At 39.6% G+C, this 24,300-nt stretch overlaps 1 protein-coding gene across 1 annotated transcript in view; it reads right to left on the reverse strand.

Moving 5' to 3' along the window:
- The window catches only part of brinp3a.1 (bone morphogenetic protein/retinoic acid inducible neural-specific 3a, tandem duplicate 1), a 141,225-nt gene extending 118,359 nt beyond the window's left edge, over positions 1–22,866 (reverse strand). The window contains exon 1 of the mRNA XM_060918361.1: positions 22,637–22,866. Within this exon, the coding sequence (XP_060774344.1) occupies positions 22,637–22,866 (230 nt within the window). The remainder of the gene's footprint in view (positions 1–22,636) is intronic.
- Positions 22,867–24,300: the final 1,434 nt, after the last annotated feature.

A 24,300-nucleotide genomic window follows, 5' to 3' on the forward strand; every position in this document is an offset into this window, starting at 1 on the left:
AGAAGTGTAACGAACTCGATGCGAGTTGTCAACAAATCCTATAACTTGGTTCATGAAACGCGCTTACAAAATATTTTCACTGTGAATATTTATTGTGTAATGGTGCAAAGTGAGAGAGAGAGAGAGAGAGAGAGAGAGAATAGCCCTTAGGGCAGAGTCTTTAGTCCAAACACTGCGGAATCAGTACCAAACCACGCACCGCCCATGCGCTTTCCAAAAACAATCCCGCCAGCAAAAATAGAAAAAAAAAAAAGGAGCGATCTCACCTCTTCAGATGTTGGTTTAAGTCCGACAATACATTCCTCAAAAAGGGTGTAGAAGAACAAAGTAATCCATCAACGTGTAGCATTCAATTTATTCCAGACCATTAAAGAATTCTGGAGGATATCAGAATGTTGGCGTACCGGCTTCCATCTACCCCCATTCATTCCTCTTTCCGCGTCTTTCGTTTTACGCTACTGATTGATAATCAAAACTTTATGTGGCTGATGCTACAGAAGAAGGGGTTTATGCGCATGCGTCTACTTCTTCTATTGTTCTGGTGTCTCCGATGGGACCGTCTTATAGCGCACGTAGAGGTGTGGCATGTGGATTGCATCGTTTTCAGCAAGCGTTGCGTTGCCATTTATTTAAAACATTAAATGGGATGGGACCCAGCTACCTACTGGATATGTTTCAATTATATGCACCAACTAGGTCTCTAAGATCACAAGAGAAAAACTTGCTAGTTATACCAGCTGTCAAAACGAAGTGTGGTGAAGCAGCCTTTAGTTGCTATGCTGCTAAGCTTTGGAACCAACTTCCAGATGATATTAAAAATGCTCCTACTGTTGTTAGTTTTAAATCCAGGCTCAAGACAAAGCTGTTTTCAGATGCTTTCACTTAATTAATTTTTACCTAAAGTGTAATTAATTTCCTTTAATATAATTTCTTTTAATTTTGATTTTAATGATTTTACTTTCTTTATTTTAATTTCTTTTTAATCTTGGATTTTAATGATTTTACTTTTACTTTAATTCTTTGTTACTGTTCTTATGCTTTTATTTTTTGTGAAGCACATTGAATTGCCTGTGTGTATGAAATGCGCTATACAAATAAACTTGCCTTGCCTTGCCATATGTACCTGATATTTTACTGATCCGTTGCCCATGTGGACGCGATATTTAAAAAAAAAATCTCGTTGCCGTTGTCGTGTGGATGTAGCCTCAGATTGAAAGAGAAAAACATAATGAAGGCTGCTGGGTTTTGGTGCAAAATTAAGAAGCGAGTGTGACAGTCAAAGTGTCCAGAAGAACTGTGGCTGGTTCTGTAAGACGCTCAGTAAAACCTACAGCTCATTTCCTTATAAAACTGCACTTGTTGTACCTGAGAGCAGGCTTGTAGTACTTGAGTCCGACTCATGCCCTAATTTTAAGGACTTGTGACTTGACTTGGACTTGAGCACTGATGACTCGGACTCGTGCATTAACTGCATTCGGACTCGTAAATTGGAGACGAGGACTCTGATTTTTTCTTTTAACATGCCATAATAATTTGGCATAAGATATTTATATCTACATTGATTTTTATACTAATTCTGTGCAAGAGAATGCACATTCACCTTTCGTACGTCATGTTCAGGAACAAACTAACGTTAATGGCGCTAAAATGCCTGGAGAGAACGCCCCTAGGATTGTCCACTTTGCTTCTATGGACTTCTCATGCCGTGGGAAAAAATGCACTGCTATGTGTTCCATATGTAGAACTATCGAGGAGACGACGGGGACGACCTTGAACTTCAATCGTCATTTGGCAAGACTCCACCTAGAGAAGGAAGTGACACGCTACGGTCATTGCTCTGTTGATAGCAGGGCTTGCTTGCTGAGCGATGAACTAGCTAGTGTTAACCCTCTCTCATGTTATTTGCCCTGTTGATAGTGGGTGGGGCTTGCTGAATGATGAACAAGCTTTTTATCTGTAGCCTGTTAACTAAAATGGGGCAGTCAGTCGAGCAATAACATTCGTCCAACACAGTAGCAGAGACGGTTTCACATAAAGGCAGCAACAGCTACCATCAAATGGTGCAGTTGGAGTCTTGTTCTCAGACTCGACTCAAAATTTTCTTTAATGGCTTCGAGTTGACTCAGACTAGAACACTGGGGACTCGACTGGACTCAGGCTACATCCACACGACAACGGCAACAAGATGTTATTAAAAAAAATATCGCGTCCACATGGGCAACGGATCAGTAAAGTATCAGGTACATATGGCAACGCAACGCTTGCTGAAAACGATGCAATACACATGCCACACCTCTAGGGGCGCTGTAAGACGGTCCCTTCGGAGACACCAGAACAATAGAAGTAGTAAGGACGCATGCGCATAAACTATTATGCGCGAGACTTCATATTAGCCACAAAGTCAGAAAAATCTGTTCGTAAAATTACATTATAATGACCAAATACAATGAAAAGTATTTTTCCAGTCTCACCTGTGAAAGGTAATCCCATGTGATCTCGTTTGGACGGCAAACCTGTTGGTACAGTTAAATGCAGCACATGAATGAGGCATCTTTATTCTCCGCTTTGACCCATCCAATATGTCGGCGAGGATGACGTATGATTCTACGCGGAAGGCAGCGTCTTTAATGGTCCGGAATAAATTGAATGCTACACGTTGATGGATTAATTTGTTCTTCTACGCCCTTTTTGAGGAATGTATTGTAGGACTTAAACCAACATCTGAAGAGGTGAGATCGCTCCTTTTTTTCCCTATTTTTGCTGGCGGGATTGACTCTGCCCTAAGAGCTATTCTCTCTCTCTCTCTTTGCACCATTACACAATAAATATTCACAGTGAAAATATTTTGTAAGCGCGTTTCATGAACCAAGTTATAGGATTTGTTGACAACTCGCATCGAGTTCGTTACACTTCTACCCGGCGTGAAGCACATGTGGTTGTGACGTCATCGTAAACAAATCCGTTCTACTCATCCAGACGACTTCGCAACGGCTCCGTTGCCAGATCTTTCCACTCTGGAACCCGTTCTCAAAAGATTTTGTTTTGGGGCACCCAAAACGCCGGTGCCGTGTGGACGCCAGGCCGAAACGATAAACAATTTTATCGGATTCACCTGAATCCGTTGCCGTGTGGACAGGGCCTCAGACTCAAGGTTTAGTGAATCGACTGAAACACTGCCTGAGACGACTTTTTTTTTAAGCAAAAGGTCATCTCAGACCAAATACAGGTAGCCGTCGACCTACGAGTGCGTTTGGTTACAACTGACCAGTCGTAAACCGATCTGGTAGTAAGTTGGCCTATGTTAAATGAACGTAAGTATATTGTGATGTGTAATGATATTGTAATCATCTTAAAGTCTTATTTTATCAACATTTGCTTATTTCATTACCTTGGCTCATTATTTGGTTTAAGTCAAACACTGCATACTACACTGCGTACAGTGCAATTCGTTTAATATGTGCAAAACAAAAAATACGAAATACAGGTGTGAAAAATAGAAAACATTTTAGTTTGAAACATACCAAAATACAAATGTAAAACATAGTGACCGCTGGCATGACTGGTGCTTGGCTGTGGGTCATCTACATCATCATCAGCTGTTGCAGCGCTCGGGCTGGCGGGAGGATTTGCTCTTTTCATAAACATGGTAAGCCTCGTCTGAATTGTTTATTTCTTTTTCTCCTCATAAATTTCACGATATGGATGAAGCGCGTCATGTAGCATCCGTTCAATCCTTGCAAATTGTTCTATGTTTGAGTCCATTGCTTCAAACGGACATGGGAGAATTTACTGTACCAGGATACTGCTCACACTGAGCAGTGTGCGTGGCGAGAGGCTGGATGCTGGGCGATGCCGAGAGCTGGGGCGGAAACTGTCGTACGCTCAGCTAGCTCAGCTGGGAAACACTCGCCAGCCGTAACCAGACGGTCGTAAAGTCGATCGGTCGTAAGTTGCATAGGTCGTAAGTCGACGGCTACCTGTATTGACTTTGTTTCATTTATTATGGCTTACTGCTATTTATCTTTTTTTTTTTTTTATGTAGAAACATTTCATTTCATTATTTTTAAGCCATTTTTGGTCGACAGCATTTCTTTACATGTGCCTCAGACTTTTGCACAGCACTGTGCATATCATAGAAATGTCTTGAAAAATCACAATGTGATATTTTTTGTCATATTGCCCATTCCTACTGGGAGGTCCCTGATACACATCTAACAAGACCTAATCAGAGCCATCCTTGTAAGGTGATGAACCATCTTAACCAGAGCCATCTTGTGAGCTCAACGCCTACAAGATGAATGGTGAGGATCAGGTGCAATACCAGTCAGACAGCAGGACTGTAGTAGACAGCTTTTGATGGGACAAGACTTGCTGTGGAATTCCCAGCAATGTCAAATCCATCTGTGATCAAGGCTGGCTGTAGTCTTCCTGAACGGGAAAGATGGCTTCCTTCCCTTCTCTCTATCAATACACAGCAATGCAATTCAATCAAGGTCATCTGGTCGGACATGTGTACAAAATTGGATGGATAATCCTCTCCCTTGGCATTACATGAGTATCAGCTTGGAAAGATGTAATGAATAGCTGCATGTATTCCAATGCAGTGTTACACTTGTAGCAGAGAATGCCCTGCGGAATGCGATTCGAGCCACCCAAAAATAAAACGACAGACTCTCATAAGTGGCTGTTAACTAACTGCATGATACATATTTTGGTACTTTTACACAGTATCATGGATACCTGGTACTGTTTACTTTTAAATGCGATTCAGAAAGCTACAAGCCATTTAATGTGTTCTATAAAAATCTCGTAACATTAAACTGAGCACAAAACCTTTAACACCCTTTCAACTTATGATGATGCATTCTTTCATTTCATTTATAGCATTTTGAATTCTTTATGGTACACAAAGGTTGCGTTTTCCTTTTTTTATTAATTCAAAATTCACAGAGGAAGCAAACTTCTTCCCCTGAAATATACACTCACCGGCCACTTTATTAGGAACACCCCTATATCCACCTGCGGTTTTATGCAGTTCTCTAATCAGCCAGTACCTTCACAGCATCACAGTGCATCAAATCATGCAGATACAAATCAAGAACTTCAGTTAATGTTCATGTCATTCAAACATCAGAATGGGAAAAATTGTGATCTCAAAGTGTGACTTTCTTTCACTATGGCATGGGTGTTGGTTTGAGCCAGATGGACTGGTTTTTTGGAGTATTTCAGAAGCTGCTGATCTCCTGGGGTTTTCACACACAACAGTCTCTAGAGTTTACATAGAATGGTGCAAAAAAAAAACAAAAAAAACAAAGTGATTGAGCGACAGTTCTGTGGGTGGAAACAAACGCCTTATTGATAAGAAAGGTCAGAGGAAAATGGCCAGATTGGTTCGAGCTGGCAGGAAGGATATAGTAACTCATGGCAACTCTTTACAACCGTGGTGAGTAGAAAAGCATCTCAGTGTGCAACAGCAGAAGACCACATTGGGTTCCACTCCTGCCAGCCAAGAACAGGAATCTTAGAATCAAGAGCAAGTTCCTATTAAAGTGGCTGGGGTTTTCACACACACAACAGTCTCTAGAGCAGTGGTTCTCAAACTTTTTTCACCAAGTACCACCTCAGAAAATACTTGGCTCTCCAAGTACCACCATAATGATCAACATTAAAATACAGTAGCGTAGTAGGCCTAAGTATTCATTAAAAACAAGGCAGAGGTTTTATTTAACAAGTATATTTAATATTGTTGGCCACTGTAACATTACGCACAGTACTTTGAACAGTAACACTGTGTTTAAATATAGGAAAATAAAACACTGTACTTAAATAATGAATCAAATAAAATTAATTGCACATAAAAGTGAAATAAACATTGTACTAAAATAAATATTAAGAATTCTTAAAGATTAAATGAAAATGTACTTAAAAGTTAAATAACTGTACTGTTCTTTATGCGCCCAATCAGTGTCTTTTTAACATCGTCAGCCATGTCGTTTATTCTCCTTGACACGGTGTCATTTGAAAGCGACACCAAGTTTAACTCTCTGGCAGCTTTCTCTCCACACATGATACGTGTCATTTCTTTGGCTAATGGTAAACACAGCAGTTCCCCGATTGTGTGCGGCTTACCGGCTCTGGCGATCAGGAGGCTGGCACGATATGAAGCTTCCTGTGCTTTGGCTACGGGTGTACCATAGGACAGAATGGTGGACTTGGACTGCTTCAGTTCATCACGTTTTCGTAAAAAAAAAATCCATTGGTTTGTCCTTTAGTGCTGTGTGTTTGGTTGTAAGATGCCGTTTGAGATGCGATGGTTTCATGGACTCATTGCTCAGAACGTCCCCGCATACAACACACTGCGGCCTGGGCAGCTCCTCTGTCCCGCTCCAAATGAATCCCAGTTTTATGTATTTTTCGTCATACTTCCTCCTCACTGGTTTCTGACGTTTGCTAGCAGTTCTGGGGCTGGTTTTGCCACTGTCGTTAGCATCCGCGCTCGGCTCACACACGTCCTCTTCAGTTCTCCCTCTCCCCTGATCCACGCTCCCATTCGCGGATTTAAGCCACGACAGTAATTTTGTCGTATTCGTCATAATTAGCAAAGCCACCTCCACCTTTTCCCATCACAGCCTAGTCTATCAATGGCAGATAACCGTCTGTCAGCGGAACCGGCGGGAATGCGTACGTACGCTACGTATGGCTACACAGAAGCACTTGCAAACTTTTTAAAATTATTAACTTAATTTGTATCTCCTTTCATTTTCTTGTCATCGGTTGATGATATTTTCATCCATTTGGATATTATGGATAGTATGTCACGTTTTATTTATTTTTTTTATTTATATTTAATTAAGTAATTCTTTGGCGTACCACTAGAATGGAGCCCGTGTACCACTAGTGGTACGCGTACCACAGTTTGAGAATCACTGCTCTAGAGTTTACACAGAATGGTGTGAAAAACAAAAAACGTTGAGTGAGTGACAGGTCTGTGGATGGAAACAAACATCTTGTTGATAATGCTTGTGTCACACTGTCTCGTATCTTGCCACGTAAGCGGCGTGTGGGTCAAAAGGCAAGAAATGAGGCATATTTCATCCAAAATTAAAGCCATGTGATGTACACGATGTATGAGTGGTGTTACTGTGGCGTATCTGGGGTTTGTATGGGGTTCAAGGGACGTAAAGTTATGGCGTACTGAGGCATATGCGTGGCGTATGATGCACTGCTGCGGCGTAACAGTTTCGTTGGCGTGGCGTTTCATTCTTATGTGTGACGTTGTTACTGCATACCGTACCTGTGGCATTCACAGGTGGGTATAAAAGGAGGGCCCCATGCTGCGTTCATTGTCATTCATCACAGTCAAGAAAGCATCATTCCAGCGATGAAGTCAGGACCCAAGAAGGGCAAGGAAAGAGGGAAGACATCAGCCGCATCCACCCAGCCAGCCCCGGAGCCACCTTCATCAGATACATGTCAACTAAAGCGTTCGCACTGTGAAATAGATGTCTAAGTTCCGCTGCATCACTGCTGCATAGCTTTCATTTTTACGGAGTACATGTGACATATCAAAGCTGCTACGAATGTGCTACGGATTTTTAAGCGCGGACTTAAAAATACGCCGCACCCTGGCATACAAGGAGATTGTATTACACATCTTAGCATATTAGCTACGTAAGCTGGTGATGCTGTGACATTCCTTTCTTACTACCACATATCCTGATATGCTATACATACACAAGGCTGAAACGCCAACGTGTGACATAAGCAGAAGAGAGGTCAGATGAAAATGGCCAGATTGATTCTAACTGCTAGGAAGGATCTAGCAACTCAGAGCAACTCTTTACAACCATGGTGAGCAGAAAAGCATCTCAGCATGCAACAGCAGAAGAGCACATTGGGTTCCAGTCCTGCAGCCAAGAACAGGAATCTTAGAATCAAGAGCAAGTTCCTATTAAAGTGGCCGGTGAGTGGAGATTTGTATACTATAAAACTCATCTCCCACAGAAAATACCAATTCATTTGGCCATAAAGTTTGAAAAACCTATTTGAAAAGATTAGTGTTTGTGAAACATGGGGTCTTATGTATGTACAGTGTAATGTGCAATTTGTTATATGCCGGGAAAAAGCTTGTTGTAATTCATAATGTTTAGTAATTGTTAAAACGCAGAGAAACTTTGAAAGAACTTTTTTTCTTAAAAAGTTGGTTTCATTCGATGTTGACTGCACAATGCTGAAGTTGTCCTATAGCGCCTTTGTTGAGAGTGTTTTAACATTCTGCATCGTATGCTGGTTCGGCAGTGCAACAGAAGCACAAAAACACGCACTAAGAAAAATAGTAACCACTGCCAGTAAACTGCTAGGCATCAAGCTGAATAACACAGAACATATCTATATATCTAGATCCCTTAAAGGAGAACTGAAGACAATTTTTTTATTATCAAAATTCTATTTATCTCATTTTATTAAAGAAATGCATTTTTGATCGCTATTTTGTCACTGCTATAGCAAGTTATGAGTGTTTGAAATATGCTATCTAATATATCAGTCCATATGTCAAAGCAATGGCCGTAAACGAGATTCGTTGAGACCTGTGCGAGACATCGCAGGACGGAAGTAAAACGTACAGCGGAAAACAAAGTGACCAACATATGCCAACACTGTCAAAAAAACACATGCGCCCTCTTCAATAACAATCAGTAAAGTTTGAAAAAAAGGCAGCAGTAATCGTCATTTAAACTTGTTTTTGTGCAATATTTCATTTGGAAAACAGTTTTCAAAATGGCGGCACTGACACCTGGCTGACACTTCACGTTTCAAAGTCTCGCACAAGTCTCACGAAGATCGCGCGGATAAGCGACGCCTGCCGTGGACCAAACGAACTAAATTCAACATGGTTAAAAACCAAATAGGCCGATAAGTATAATAATTGCAATTAGCTGCCAATACGAGTCACGATATAAGGTTACTAAAACCGAAAACGTAATTGAATAACACGTTAATTAAGAAATAAAGCAAATTTAAAAATGACTTCAGTTCTCCTTTAATAAAGCAGAGAAAATTTTAGCAGACTCAAAGCATCATCATCATCATCTTTTCCCACATGGCTCAGTATTGGCCTTGGGGCACTCCTGCTTAAACCTCTGCTCAAGCAGTTGCGTGTAGTCTGTTCTCCTCATCATCGTTCTCCTAGCCTGCATCGCATCGACATCAAGCAGCCTTTCAACCCTATTCCAAAGCCTTCCTGGAACTCGCTGGTCGAATAGTACTTGTTTCTGGAGCTCGCTATTGTCTGTTCTGTACACATGACCCAAATATTTTAGATGTTGGAGGTAGCAGAAGTCACGTAGAGGGAGAGTGTTAGTTATCTCACAAAGCTGTTCATTGGCTCTCTTATAGCTCCAGTCAAGTTCTTTCTCAGCCTCAGTTTCCGAGTTAACATTTTGCCTTTGTTCGTTCCGACTCTGCACATTCTTACGTTCATAGCCACCCCTCACCATTTTCAGCATCCACTTTCTACTGCCTTTTAACTGTTACCCTCAGGCAGGAGGTATCGCTATCCAGCCCTTTCAAGAAATCGGACAAAACAGTCATTTATTCCACAAGTGATTAGCTATTTAAATAAGCACCTGAAAGGTAATGATAAGCCTTAATTTCTCTCTGGGTCTCTGTTCAGCGAGTCTGGACAGTGACAACCCTTCAAGCCCTCTTTTTTGATGAGAACATCTGATATGTATTTATTGTATTTATTTCCCCAATATTCTGAAGGCCTCTTTGCATTACTGGGGTATGGTTCCCTGTGGGGGAAATAAAGTATCGTATCATATCGTATCTATTCTATATTAGACTGAAATTTTGACTGTTTTTTTTTTTTGTTGTTGTTGTTGTTGTTGTTGTTTTGTGTGTGGCATGGTGGTGTAGTGGTCAGCACTGTTGCCTCACAGCAAGAAGGTTCTGGGTTCAAGCCCAGTAGCCGACATGGGTCTTTCTGTGTGGAGTTTGCATGTTCTCCCTGTGTCTGTGTGGGTTTCCTCTGGGTACTCTGGTCTCCCCCACAATCCCAAGACATTTGGTTAGGTTACATGGGGCAGCCATGGCCTGAGGGTGGGCTGAAATGCCCTTGAGCAAGGCACCTAACCCCTAACTACTCCCCAGTGCTGCAGCATAACTGCCCACTGCTCTGGGTATATGTGTGTGTGTTCACTGCTTCAGGTAGGTTAAATGCAGAGGAGGAATTTCACTGTGTGCCTAAAGCTAGACGGCCTTTTGGTTTCATAAAGTCGGTTAAATTTAGTTCCCTCTGAAATTTGGTCATTGTGATATATGTTTATTTCTGTAGTATCTTCAAGAAAAGGCAATTATGTGGCTTCTTTTGGGTTTTACGGCAGCTGGCATCCACAGTGTTGCATTACTGCCATCTACAGGTTTACCTTTGACTGTGCACAGACAGTTACATCATTCTGTCATTCAACGAACAGCTGATCACACCGAGGTGCTCGCTGACCGCCGATATTTATTAGTTTGATCCTGCATTTCCTTTCCTTTGTATATAACATACAATCTTTTATTCTCGCTGTCCGTTACTGTTGTCGGTCTTTCACGTTTCATTCACACACTCACGTCCTCCATTTTTCTCTCCTGTCTCAAATTTGTATCCCACAATGCCTTGTGAGAATGGGGAAAGCCAACCATGTGATGCATGACGTAATATCTTGTATTGCGTCATGGTGAAGCAGGAAAAAATAGCGCAGAATTTAGGGCCATGTGGTTCTAAATTCATTAATTATTCTATTTAAAAAAAAAAAAAAAACCTAATAAAATTGGAAGTCTATGATTCGAATTCAGTAGCTTTCAGTCCACTAAACAAAAATAATTGGGTGTCGGGGAAAATTATTTTTATAACCTACACTTGAAAAATCTGAAAGGCAGTCTACCTTTAAGTCTGTGCTTGAGTGTACATGTGACAAATAAAGGCTTCCTCTTCTTCTTCATGTTTTCATTTTAAAGTTCTACTTTGTGTTTGTTGGCTTTTGTTTACTCTTGTCTTCAAGTAGTCATGTCTTGCCTTTTAAAGTGCCTTTCATCTTAAGAGTGTATCACAGCACTGAAGCACTACCTCATTTCATTGTGCACTGTGCATAATGATAAACGTGACTATGCCTTGTCCAAGATCATTCCCTTCTAAACTGATAGTGACTGAGTGATTAAAATATAGAAGAGTCCATATTAGTGAGGAATGCTTAAGCCATATTCAACCATGCAGCATTTCTATGAGAGCTATGCACACACACAGTGTCCAGAATAACTGGGTGAAAATGTAGCTATCAAACTGATCTGGAATATTTGATGACAAGTTGTTGATTTATGTGTTTTCATTAGCTCAGTCAAAACAATGGAACAGTAGAAGCTTGAAGAGTGACAAATTAGCCAAAGTGTCCATATATTAAAGTAGGTCTGATTGTAATAAACATTAAACACACAAGCATGAAAGCAAAGCAATGAAACATCTCAAATTGTTTGTGTTTCATGTGAGCATTGGCAGCCAAATTAAATATTGTGGGTGATATTTTATTGGGTGACGATTATTATACATACGGGCCACTTTTTCCATGGAATAAAAACGTATTTTATTCCCTTCTAGTGCATTTATTGATGGCGTCCAATATTGTTATCATATCGCTTATCCTCCATGTATTATGCCCAAGGACGCGTTATCCTAATGGGCTTCATGGGCAGCTGCCCAGGGCCTCAGCCACTAGGGGGCCTCGGAGGTAGCGAGATCGGAAAATATGAAACGATATTTTCAGAAGTTTTGATCATATTGATAACATTTTTGATGCATTTCGCCACCCGTAAGGAAGCCCACCTTGTCCCGTCGCATAAATCACCCGTCATTGTCAATATGATCACTGTCCACCATGTCTTCACACGCTACGCCAGCTTGAGTTCAATGATTTAATTAATGACTTCGCTTTCCAGAAAAGTAGGAAAGTGCCCTTGTAAGTTGACCCATGGCTGTCAAACTGAGTACACAAAGCTGTGTGCCACTGCTGTTGACTCACTCATTCAAAGGCTTCTTGAGGCTAAACTTTAGTTAACCAGACTTGTTAACCGTGATGTCTGATGGATTTTTTCACCATGCAATTGCCTATTTCACCATTGCTTTTTCTCGATTAAATAGGTGTTGATGGATATAAAGTTTTATCGTTCAGTAGTATTTCTAATTGTGCCACTGTCATTATTTGAGTTTCTGTGTCGTCATTATTTGAGTTTCTGTGTCTAGTTAGACAGGCACGTCTGAGGGGGTGAATTTGCTGAGCACAGTTGACAACAGGCTGGGGTGGGGCCTCGGGGGTGTGTCTGCCCAGGGCCTTGGCAAGGGTTAACGCAGCCCTGATTACGCCACTCTCTCCAAGGGAGAATGGATATTCTAACAATACTGCACGTTGTCAAGACAACACAATGTCACACGTCAGAACTCATGCGAAGATCCAGTGACAAAACTTTGCTGCTGTGCACGCACACAATCATTTCTTTGTCGGCCGAGAGAGAGAGAAGACAAGGCTAATTCAGTGCTAGGTTTAAGCACTAAATAAATAAACTGAAAACTGAAACTAAAGACACCTGAAAGGCTACCAAAACTTCATTATATATTCTTCACGCATATTTACAAGAGAAAAACATACCAACGGATATAAAAAAACTGGAAAAGAGACACATCGGAGATGTAAAACTTCTGCACTAGCGAATGACTCAGAGAGTTTGTACACAAACATGGCCGCGAGGTTTACTTCATTCAAAATGGAAGATTTAAAGAGAAAGACGTGCTGGACACCTGAAAGGCTACCAAAACTTCCCTGGATATTCTTCACGCATATTTACAAGAGAAAAACAGACCAATGGACATCGAAAAACTGGAAAAGAGAGCAATAGCGGAAATGTTGTTGAAGTTCCACATGGAGGTGAGGAAAAGTGACGGAGACTTTTACAAGAGGACTTCACTCATGGACTTCACTCAGCAAAGCCCTTTTGTTCTGAACAACTGCAATGTAACAATAAACTACGACCAAAAGTAACTGTGAACTTCAACTGTCTACCTGGATATAGCTTGTATATAAGTTGGGTTGTTCAGGCTTTTTGGACTTGTATCATTTTTACTGTTAGAGCTTTGACTTTGTACGGTACAGTGGATCGACAGAACATTGAATTACATTCGATCAGAATCAGCTTTCAGTATTGGTAAGTTACCCCCCTGTTCTTAAAGTGCCATTCCACCATTGGATGTATTCTTTGGCATAAAATACAATATATTTTATGACAACATGACTAGACAGAGAAATCTTTTAGCTTCAAAATGATATATCAAACATAATTTTTTGACAACGACAAGTATATTAATTTTGCGACCAAAGTCACCTACCCTTTTAATTTCCGCGCAGTAGTGAAACGTGATGTCATCGGCAGGTTCCCCTTCTTGTGTACCACGTGTCGGTCTATTTTTAGACCAGGAAACCCCCAAAGTGAGAGAGTCATTTCTCCTCGTATATGGGGGCCAAAAAAATTGCGAAAATTTTTGAGTTAATCTTTCAGTTAGCTAGATTTATTGGTATTAGCTAGATTTATTGGTATTATTTTTATCGCGTTCTATCCACCATTGCTGATAATATGTGCCACGTCACACGTCACGTGGTACACAAGAAGGGGAACCTGCCGATGACATCACGCGCGGAAATTAAAAGGGTAGGTGACTTTGGTCGCAAAATTAATATACTTGTCGTTGTCAAAAAATTATGTTTGATATATCATTTTGAAGCTAAAAGATTTCTCTATCTAGTGATACCATTTATATATGTTGTCAAAATATATTGTATTTTATGCCAAAGAATACATCCAATGGTGGAATGGCACTTTAACTTTTTGTAAAATATATAATTGTTCTATCGAATGTGTATGTATAATAATAATAATAATATTGACTGGCTTTTTTTTCGTGGTATATCAGATATATTCCCTTCAGCTACTCATCTTCGACTTGTTCAATGTCATGCTAGCTGAATGGAATATCTGATATACCACTCAACGCCAGCCAATATTATTGAAATATGTGCAGTTCTACGACACAGTCTTAATGCAAGTAATTACACTATAATCTTCATAACCAGAAATGTTGAGCTAGAAAAATGGGAAATTCATTAGCATGTAAAAGCACTAAGGTGTTTGATTAGATACGTAAAATTTAGACTTTTACATTTTCTTACTCTCACCCTTTCATTTTTTGCCAATATATATAAAAGACCTCTTCGTGCAAAGTTTTACTGGAATCAACATACATTTAAAGGTCCCTCAAACAGGTTAATCTGTATTCCAGTGAGATTTTTTTTTAATCAGGTAAAATACTAATGGCAGAGTCTACAAACCAACAGTATCCAAAAACAAAATATAATCTTGTTAAAATAGGAGATATGAAACACATCCTTGTAAAATTCCTATCGAGAGCCATCCAGGGGAACAAAATTATACCCTCTGGCCAGGCAAGTGATATTTAAATGTATAAAACTAAACCAGACTCATGCTAATAATGACATAAAACATAAAAATGTAATCACAGATAATCATTATTACAGATAATTACAGATAATTTGATATCATCGCAATCACAGATAAGCTGTATCACAGATCTCATCTCATTATCTCCAGCCGCTTTATCCTTCTACAGGGTCGCAGGCAAGCTGGAGCCTATCCCAGCTGACTATGGGCGAAAGGCAGGGTACACCCTGGACAAATCGCCAGGTCATCACAGGGCCGACACATAGACACAGACAACCATTCACACTCACATTCACACCTACGGTCAATTTAGAGTCACCAGTTAACCTAACCTGCATGTCTTTGGACTGTGGGGGAAACCGGAGCACCCGGAGGAAACCCACGCGGACACGGGGAGAACATGCAAACTCAGCACAGAAAGACCCTCGCCGGCCACGGGGCTCGAACCCGGACCTTCTTGCTGTGAGGCGACAGCGCTAACCACTACACCACCGTGCCGCCTGTATCACAGATCAGTAATGGTAAAAAATATATATATACTCACTGCCTAAAGGCAGAGCTCCTGATGAGTGTCTGAGCAAAATATTTGCAAGGACACAAAATCCACCTGAATAGAATATTTTATATTAATCTATCCACATTCACTGGATACAGTATGAGCAATCACGTGCTCTGATTGGCTACTCTACTACTAGGATGTCGGCTCATATACCGTGAGTAGAGAAAAACAAAGTGGCAGAGCGTTTTGCTGAACCAATCGTGGATGAAACAAAAATTATTTAATCACCATAAGTGAGGAAGAATTACAAATTATGAAAGAAAATGATGTTCCTAAACCCACTAAAGATGCTACAAAGTTTGGTCTAAAACTATTCAAAGGTAAAGTGGAATTGTGATTTTTTTTGTTGGTTTCAAAACAAAGTATTTTATATAGATATGTGACACAAGTCTGCGTCATGCCGTTATTACATTTGCATGCTGCTTTTGCAGATTGATTTTTTTTTTTTAAAAATACAATTATCTGCGGGCGGCACGGTGGTGTAGTGGTTAGCGCTGTCGCCTCACAGCAAGAAGGTCCTGGGTTCGAGCCCCGGGGCCGGCGAGGGCCTTTCTGTGTGGAGTTTGCATGTTCTCCCCGTGTCCACGTGGGTTTCCTCCGGGTGCTCCGGTTTCCCCCACAGTCCAAAGACATGCAGGTTAGGTTAACTGGTGACTCTAAATTGACCGTAGGTGTGAATGTGAGTGTGAATGGTTGTCTGTGTCTATGTGTCAGCCCTGTGATGACCTGGCGACTTGTCCAGGGTGTACCCCACCTTTCGCCCGTAGTCAGCTGGGATAGGCTCCAGCTTGCCTGCGACCCTGTAGAAGGATAAAGCGGCTTGAGATAATGAGATAATGAATGACAATTATCTGCCTCAGGCTCAGTGAATATCAGCGAATAATTGTTAATCATTCTATCCACATTCACTGGATGTGAGCAATTGCGATCTGATTAGCTACTCTACTACTAGGATATCAGCTCATATACCATGAGTAGAGAAAAACAAAATGGCGGAGGGTGTTGCTGAACCAACTGAGGACAAAATAAAAACTCTACTCATAAACAAAACCCCAAAAATTGTTATGAAACAGAAATAGCTAAACTAATGTAGCCCCCCCAATATCTCCTGTTCCACACTCTAGCCCAGTTGGTGGCAGTAATGCACCTTTAAGTTGGTTTGCCAATGGCCAAAAACACCCTAAAGAAGAAGAAGAAACCTTAAAAAATACAAAAAAAAAGCAACAAAATATGGAATAAAAGTATTTGATGGTAAGAATGTATCTTTTTTTATTTTTCATAAATTATTATTATTGCATTTTTCACAAATTGCTACTGTCATTTCGCCAGTTTGTGTACATTCTAAGTGGAAATGATTTTGTTGGATGCTTTTTAAAAAGTTTTTATTGATCAAATTTGCAAAAAATAAAAATAAAAATGATCCGTTTCTCAAAATCCAGTCAGTGTGGATAGAATAAAACAGTTATTCCACTCAATCTCATCTTGCATGGCTTACAGCCAACTCACCCCTACGCGACTCGATTTCATGGAATAACTGTTTATATATATATAGACAGTGCCTAAATACCTAAAAGCGGAGCTCCTGATGACTGTATGAGCAAAATATTTGCGAGGGCACAAAATCAACCTGAATAGAGAAGTATTATTATAGCATATGAACCATCGAATTGTGTAGTGTAGTTTATTTAGTCTCAGTAAATTGCTGCATTGTCTTGTGACATTGAGACCAATAATGAGAGACGCATCGCAGTTATGAATCCATATTTATTCCTTTCTTTGACACCACATGCCATGTGCCAGAAACACCACCATGACATTTATTATGGTGTGACTCTGCTGGGCGCCTGATGGACAGCAGTGAACTAGCGCTTTCACTTTACATCATTACTACAGAGTTACGATCAAATATTATCAGATATAAGAATTAATCAGTATTGATCCGACATAGTTTTAGATTATCTAACACTAATGAAAGATGCTCATAATTGCTACACAGGTGTGCAGAGTAAGAAATCGTTCAGGCAAAAAAAGCATGCCGGTACAATGTAAAGATGCACTGTGAAAAAAACAATATTTTTTATCAATATTTTCTGTAAAATTTGTTCGTGAATACTTTTTAAAAAGCAAATTAAAAATAAGCACTGGATAAAAACATGTATCTTATGTAAATAAAGATTTGAATTTTGTTGTCTGGTGGTCAAGTGCTTATGAGATACACTGCCATGCACTTACAGTCAGGTTCCCTGTGGTGGTACACGTCAGTCATTCGTGTATATGTACAAACAAACAGATGTCTTACGGTCACAAAAACCATCAAAATTCAGGTCGATGCATTACCATATTATTTTATGGAGTTCTGCTCCACGCGCTTTTCACATGCGGTGCTTGGCTACCATAATATATACCACAGTGCTGTTAAATTCTTGATCTGGTTGTTGAAAAGTTGTTGATTTGTTTTCTGGAACAGCAGCTCAAACTGTTCAAATCAAAGTGCTTGTTCTAATGGATATCATTTCTATCGTCACAACTGGAGTAATGCTGTGGGTTCATGCCCCAGCGCTGCCAAGTTGCTGTTGCTGAGCCCTTCATCAGAGATTGAAGTGTTTTGTGCTTTCCATTTCATGTGAACATGACCAGGGCAGAGTAACACACTCGGAAAAAACTACAGTACCACCTGGACCTGTTCTCTTCCACATACACGAGCTGACAGATGTCCATGACCGGACACTGTGTCACTGTGATAGCGGGAGAGAGAAAGAACGCCATTCCTCCCCCCACAGCATGACCAATATTGTTGTCTAGACTCTCAGACGTAGAAGACTGTGGCATCATCCAGATATATGTTTTTTTTTTTCATTATTATTCTAATCAGTGCGGTCTGTTCGTTTGTTTTTCTGTCTGTTTGTTTGTGTGTCTGTCTGTTAACAATCTAGCGTCTAGACAGTTGCACCGATTGACTTCAAATTTTCAGCGTAGATGGGCAATGGTCCGTAGATTACCTGATTAAATTTCAGGGGTAATCGGGTCAAGGTCACCAGAAAGGTCAAAACTTTTTATTTTTTTGGGGCTATCTTTCTTCAGAGTCATCATTTTGACTTCATCCCAAAACCAAAATGTGCATCTTTCAATTCTGCTTCCAACCATATGCTGCATGATGGAGTAGCTTGGACAGTCTCTGTAGCGGTTGGGGGTTCAAGTTCAGGGGGGTCAAGGTCATCGGTCAAAATAACTTATTTTCCATTATAACTCAAAAACGGTTGCTGATAGACAGATGTTTACTATTATGAGCATATAGGAACTCCCATATGGTTTTTCATTTGGCACCATGACCTTTGACCTTGAGTGACCCTGAAAGGTCAAACTCAAGGTCACAGATTTTCAGAGGGCTGTAACTTGAAAACGGTTGATGGTAGACAGATATTTACCATTATCAACTTAGAAGAAGTGCCACATGAGCTTTCATTTGGCACCATGATCTTTGACCTTGAGTGACCCTGAAAGGTCAAACTCAAGGTCATGGGTTTTCAAAGGGCTATACCGGTAACTTTAAAATGGTTCATGACAGCCAGATGTTTACCATTATCAACATATAAGAAGTCCCATATGGGCTTTCAGTTGCCGCCATGACCTTTGACCTTGAATGACTTTGAAATGATTTTCATAGGACTATAAACTGACAGCTGATGATTGAGAAATATTACCATTATCAACATATAGGTCTTTCTGTGCGGAGTTTGCATGTTCTCCCCGTGTCCGCGTGGGTTTCCTCCGGGTGCTCCGGTTTTCCCCACAGTCCAAAGACATGCAAGTTAGGTTAACTGGTGACTCTAAATTGACCATAGGTGTGAATGTGAGTGTGAATGGTTGTCTGTGTCTATGTGTCAGCCCTGTGATGACCTGGCGACTTGTCCAGGGTGTACCCCGCCTTTCGCCCGTAGTCAGCTGGGATAGGCTCCAGCTTGCCTGCGACCCTGTAGAAGGATAAAGCGGCTAGAGATAATGAGATGAGATGAACATATAGGTATAAAAGAGAGAGTGCTGCCAGGTGAGGTTTGTTTTGCCTGGCAACACTTATTATTATTATTATCATTATTATTATTATTATTACCTTCAAGAGAAAGAAAAAAGAGAGGCTGTTTATCATGAAAACAGGAACTAACTTGTTTCGCTGATGTTCCACCACATTAAATGTTAAACAAGCACCATTCTTTAATGATTACAAATAATTATTGGCATCCTGCTGTGCTATAAGAGGAATAAACCACTTCGGGACATGATGTAAGTGGGAAATAATCAACACTGTGGTGGTAAAAGTAATTGTTTTGTATGTCAGGATGCATCATCTGACCTTGTTACTGAATATTTTCCTTGCATAACGAGCCATTTGCTTGAGTGGCGGTGATGAGCAATGCATACAGAATTATGTGCTTTAATTAAGGTCCAAAGGCTCAGCTTTCATTCCTCAGTGACTGTTTACTTTCCCTGGTTTAAACAAGGCGATAGATGGTTTGAAACACATTGACCATCTATATTTGAACATATTTCTTTTTTAAAACCCATCTTTTGCACTTTTGAGTGAATCAGTGATGAACAGTGCTTCGTGAGGAAGCCTTTTGCTCGTGCAGGAACGCATACTTGGTTGTATAATATGACAGGGACTAAATATGACTTAATAACAAGTTACACATGCGTATACATGTAAGTCAGTGTGTTTGCTGTGAGAAAGTTGCTGTTGCTGTCAGGTGCTAATAGCAAAGCTCCCTGAACGCGAGCTGACAGAGCTTGTCTGCTTAGCCAACACTTCTTTAAGATACAATGAATATCAGCAGTAATTCTCCACAGAGAGCATCATCCTGCTAATTCTTTCCACACTACCTCGGAATAAGCCTGTATACACACTTTTACACATCAACAGCTCTATAATAAGTGTAGATTTGCATGCTGGGGATAAAGCACAAGGAAAGTACACTCATTTATTCATCATAGTAAAGAACTAACCTTCTCCAGGGTCCTAAAAGATCTGCTAAAAGTTTTTCACGTTTCTAATTTGTGTGTCTCCAAAAAATGAAGAAAGTATGCGATTGAAGGAATAGAGGGAGGGTTTTTTTTTCTTCCTCCTTATAGTACGATGAAGTTGATGGAAATCTAGCTGGCAATAAATAAACAAATAAATAAATAAATAACCCCCACACACACACTGAGGCATGGCGGTCTCTTAGGGAGTGTGTGCATTTGTTACGTTGCCCAGGAGACATTCAGGGACAAATCTATGCTGCTTTATATAGGTCTAAATGTTTTCTGAGCTATGCTCAAGAGGAATACTAACACTCAGAAATGTCAGACATGTTCTCGGTGTGTAATATAGGTACCGGCAATTCAAGAGTGAGGTGTTGTTTCTATCCCATTGATATTACATTTACAAATGTGCATGTAAAGTAAAGGTAAAAGACATTTTAAACATTTGAACCAAACTATGTTCATGTTTCAGAGAAATACAGCACAGCGCTGCAGTTTATTATCACTACAGTTTACTCTGAAATCAAATCATTAAACACTTCATGAAGAAAAATATGATTCTCTGGTGTGTCAATCCATTACAATTAATGGCATTTATCTAGAGCAATGTACAACATATCCAGAGCAGCCAGGGGAACAGTTAGGGTCAAGCACCTTGCTCAAGGGCACTTCAGCTATTCCTGCTAATCCAGGGAATCAAACCAACAACCTTTTGTTCCCAAACCCACCTCTTTAACCATTCGACCATGGCGTCCCCACCTGTTTAACAACGCATGCTTGAAACTTCCTTTCCGTAAGTTATCAATTTAATGTTATGAAAACTTACATACATTTTAGTTCCACAATATTCACTCGTACCTCCTGCCTCGACACCTTCACCCCATTAACTATTTGGGATGTTCAACAGGAAGTTGCATCATCCAGATTTCCTGATGAATTCTGAACGCAAATTATTGCTTGAAAGTAAATTCATGATTAATTCCTTAAATTTCAAGTCAATCATTAGAATATCCTTAATTCCATGACCACGGATGCGAGTAACAATGTTTTATATATTTGTTTTGTGATAAAGGTTAATAAAACCGTCTGAATGGTGAAATGCACATTTTCTTAGATTGTCTGTTGAAAATGAAGAAATAATGAAGTGTAATTTTAAGATTTAGAAGGGCTAAATGGGACACTGATCATGGAAACAGTGGATACTGGATAGGAATGAAGAATTTAAGGAGTAGATTGATTTGTGCCATGACACTAACTCATTATACAGCCAAATCCTTGTTGAATATCTGAGCAAGATGAATAAATATGAATCTGGAAATGAAACAAGAGCAAGTGTTTCTGCTGCAGGGTGTTACACAACTCGGCACTGATCCTCAACCCGCATCTGTAAAGCATTCTCTTAGAGAAAAGTCATGTGAAAGTCAGATGTGAATAATGACTTTTAGACACTTCTTGTAGAGGACTTTCACATGCGTTTTTTATTTTTTATTTTTAATTTGACACATGATCTCACACGATTCGTTTATACTGATATGATTTTATTTTAGATGATTCATTGTTTGTATTTCAATGATTGATATTTCACGTGATTTTTACCCTGATATATATTTCAATGTTATTTTTTTTACTCGATTCATTTATTGTCACATATGACTTCTGCATGATTAATTTATTTTGACATGATTTCAACGCATGATTCATTAATTTTGATCTTTTTATGCAATTCAAATGTGATTTTTCTCAAATGAATGTTTTTTTTTTCATATGTGAGTACATATTATTCATTTGTGCTTCATCACAGTTGCAGCTTCAGGTATAACATGTTGAAACACTCGTTTGTTCAGTACACATTACATAATCACGTGAAAAACCTTATTATGTGATTTTGCATAAGCGCCAAAACTGAACGCAGATGTTTTCATAGCACACATAAGCGCAAACACATGCACACACTCACTCACTCACTCACTCACTCACTCGCTCACTCCTTCAGCAGCCCGGCCCACCAGCAGGGGGAGATCCGACTTAGCACCAATTTTGTGCCTCTGAGAAAAAAAGAGCAATCACAAATGTGCCGAGCTGTAGAGGACAGCACGTCTGTCTAACCCCAGTGTTGGCATCTCCATCTGTGCCAGGCTGCATGGGCACTGACTCCTGCCAAACACGCGTGTCACTCAGACTCATTTTCAGCTGCCTTTTGTGCTGCTGTTACTTCATCTAATCCACCATGCTTGAACTCAGCTCAACTTCTGTCAGTGCCTCAGCTGCCACAAACCACACGTAATCATCTGGCATTACAATATTCAATCCACAATGCTGAACCCCTGAGTACGGAGATCACTGTTTGCACCAGACGCAATGGGTGGATTTCATACACCCGTTAACCAAAATCACGTCATTTTTCTCAAACTGTCAATCTGTAACAAGTGTGTGTGTGTGTGTGTGTGTGTGTGGTTTTTTTAATAAATATAAAGAATCCGTACAAATGAATGAATCTGGCTGCTTCGAATGACTCACCTGTAAATTTTGTACCTGGTGGTGAAGCCCTGTTGGTAGCGCTCCACAAACTCCGTAAATTCCTGCGACTGATGAAAAGGCCCTTTGTCTGAAAGGAGCCAGCCGAATGGGCCAGCAGCATCCCGTGAGCCTGTGGCCGAGACTACAACCCAGCAGTGGAGGCTTAGTAAAATACACTCCCATGGACACATGAGACACGCCAGTCTAAAAGCAACACACCGGCAGCTCATGCTTCACCCCACGACTCCACATTCTCTCATTCTCTCCTCACCTCCTGAAAGTCCTAAAGGCAAAAAGATAAGAGTTAGGCGGCACCTCGCTCTCTGTCTGGCGAATACAAACTCCCCCAAAAAATACTACCCGACTAATACATGGCATGGGTAGGTTATATAAGCTTACCTAGCTTTAACTATATATATATATATATATATATATATATATATATATATATATATATATATACACACACACACACACAAACACCATTTGATTTTTTTATGCAATAGTTAGGATCATTTTATCATTTTATCCCACACACCAGCCAGCTTGCATGACCAAAAAATAAATAAATTTAAAAATGTGTTTGAATATGCTTAGCATGAGCAAAGCTTCATGTGGCTAAATAGACAAAAACAATGACCACAGGACACCAAATCTCTCACACACTCACTGTGTCACAGACATTATCCACTGCCATTAAACCAAAGGACAAAACAATACCCCATAAATAACACAATAATCTTCATATTAAACATTTTAGCACAATAGAAAACCATTCCGTATAACGAAACAGCTTCAAGTGGCTTAATATTTTAAACTGGTGACATCAAATTGATCCCCCATGACTACTAAATCTGAAGCAGGGTAAGTTTTTTTTTTTCTCATTATACATTTATTATTATGAGTAACTAAATGACTGTGTTAAAACAGCAACATTGGAAAAAAAATAATCCCAACACTTTATTAATCATGACATATATTGACTATCCAAATAATGGCCATGTAAACCAAACATAAATATAACAACTTGGTGTTGCTTAGTTGTTCTTTACATACATCATTTTATATATATATATATATATATATATATATATATATATATATATATATATATATATATATATATATATATATATGTTAAGCATTTAGTTTTTGCAGTTAGAGACAGGCCAACATTGGGTATCGTGTGGTACTCACCTCTGATATTGCCTGATATATCACATTGCAAAAAAAAAATAGCATTGCATTCTCATCCTTTAAGAAAAAAAAAATCACATGTTTCACATGTGAAGAATCACATAATGTGCTTTTCAGACACTCTGCATGTTAGGTTTCACATCCAGGCTAATACATGTGTTTTTAGCTTCGCAGGTGATTTTCTCATGACTCATTAATTTAAAAAATGTACATTTTTAAAATGCAAAAACAAATCATTAATTTTCATGTGATAAAAAAAAAATCTTTATTTATTTATTTATTTATTTATTTTATCTATTTATTTATGCATTTATTTATTTATTTTCACATCTGTGCACAGGTATTAATTTACACTACTGAACCCGAATGTGATTTTTCAACAGTATGAATGTACATCACGTGATTTTACATGACATTTTTTCCCTTTTCACATGATTTTAGACATGATTCCTTTCTTTTCACGTGAT

Source organism: Neoarius graeffei, chromosome 4, assembly GCF_027579695.1.
Source record: "Neoarius graeffei isolate fNeoGra1 chromosome 4, fNeoGra1.pri, whole genome shotgun sequence".
In the NCBI taxonomy this organism is placed as follows: Eukaryota; Metazoa; Chordata; class Actinopteri; order Siluriformes; family Ariidae; genus Neoarius; species Neoarius graeffei.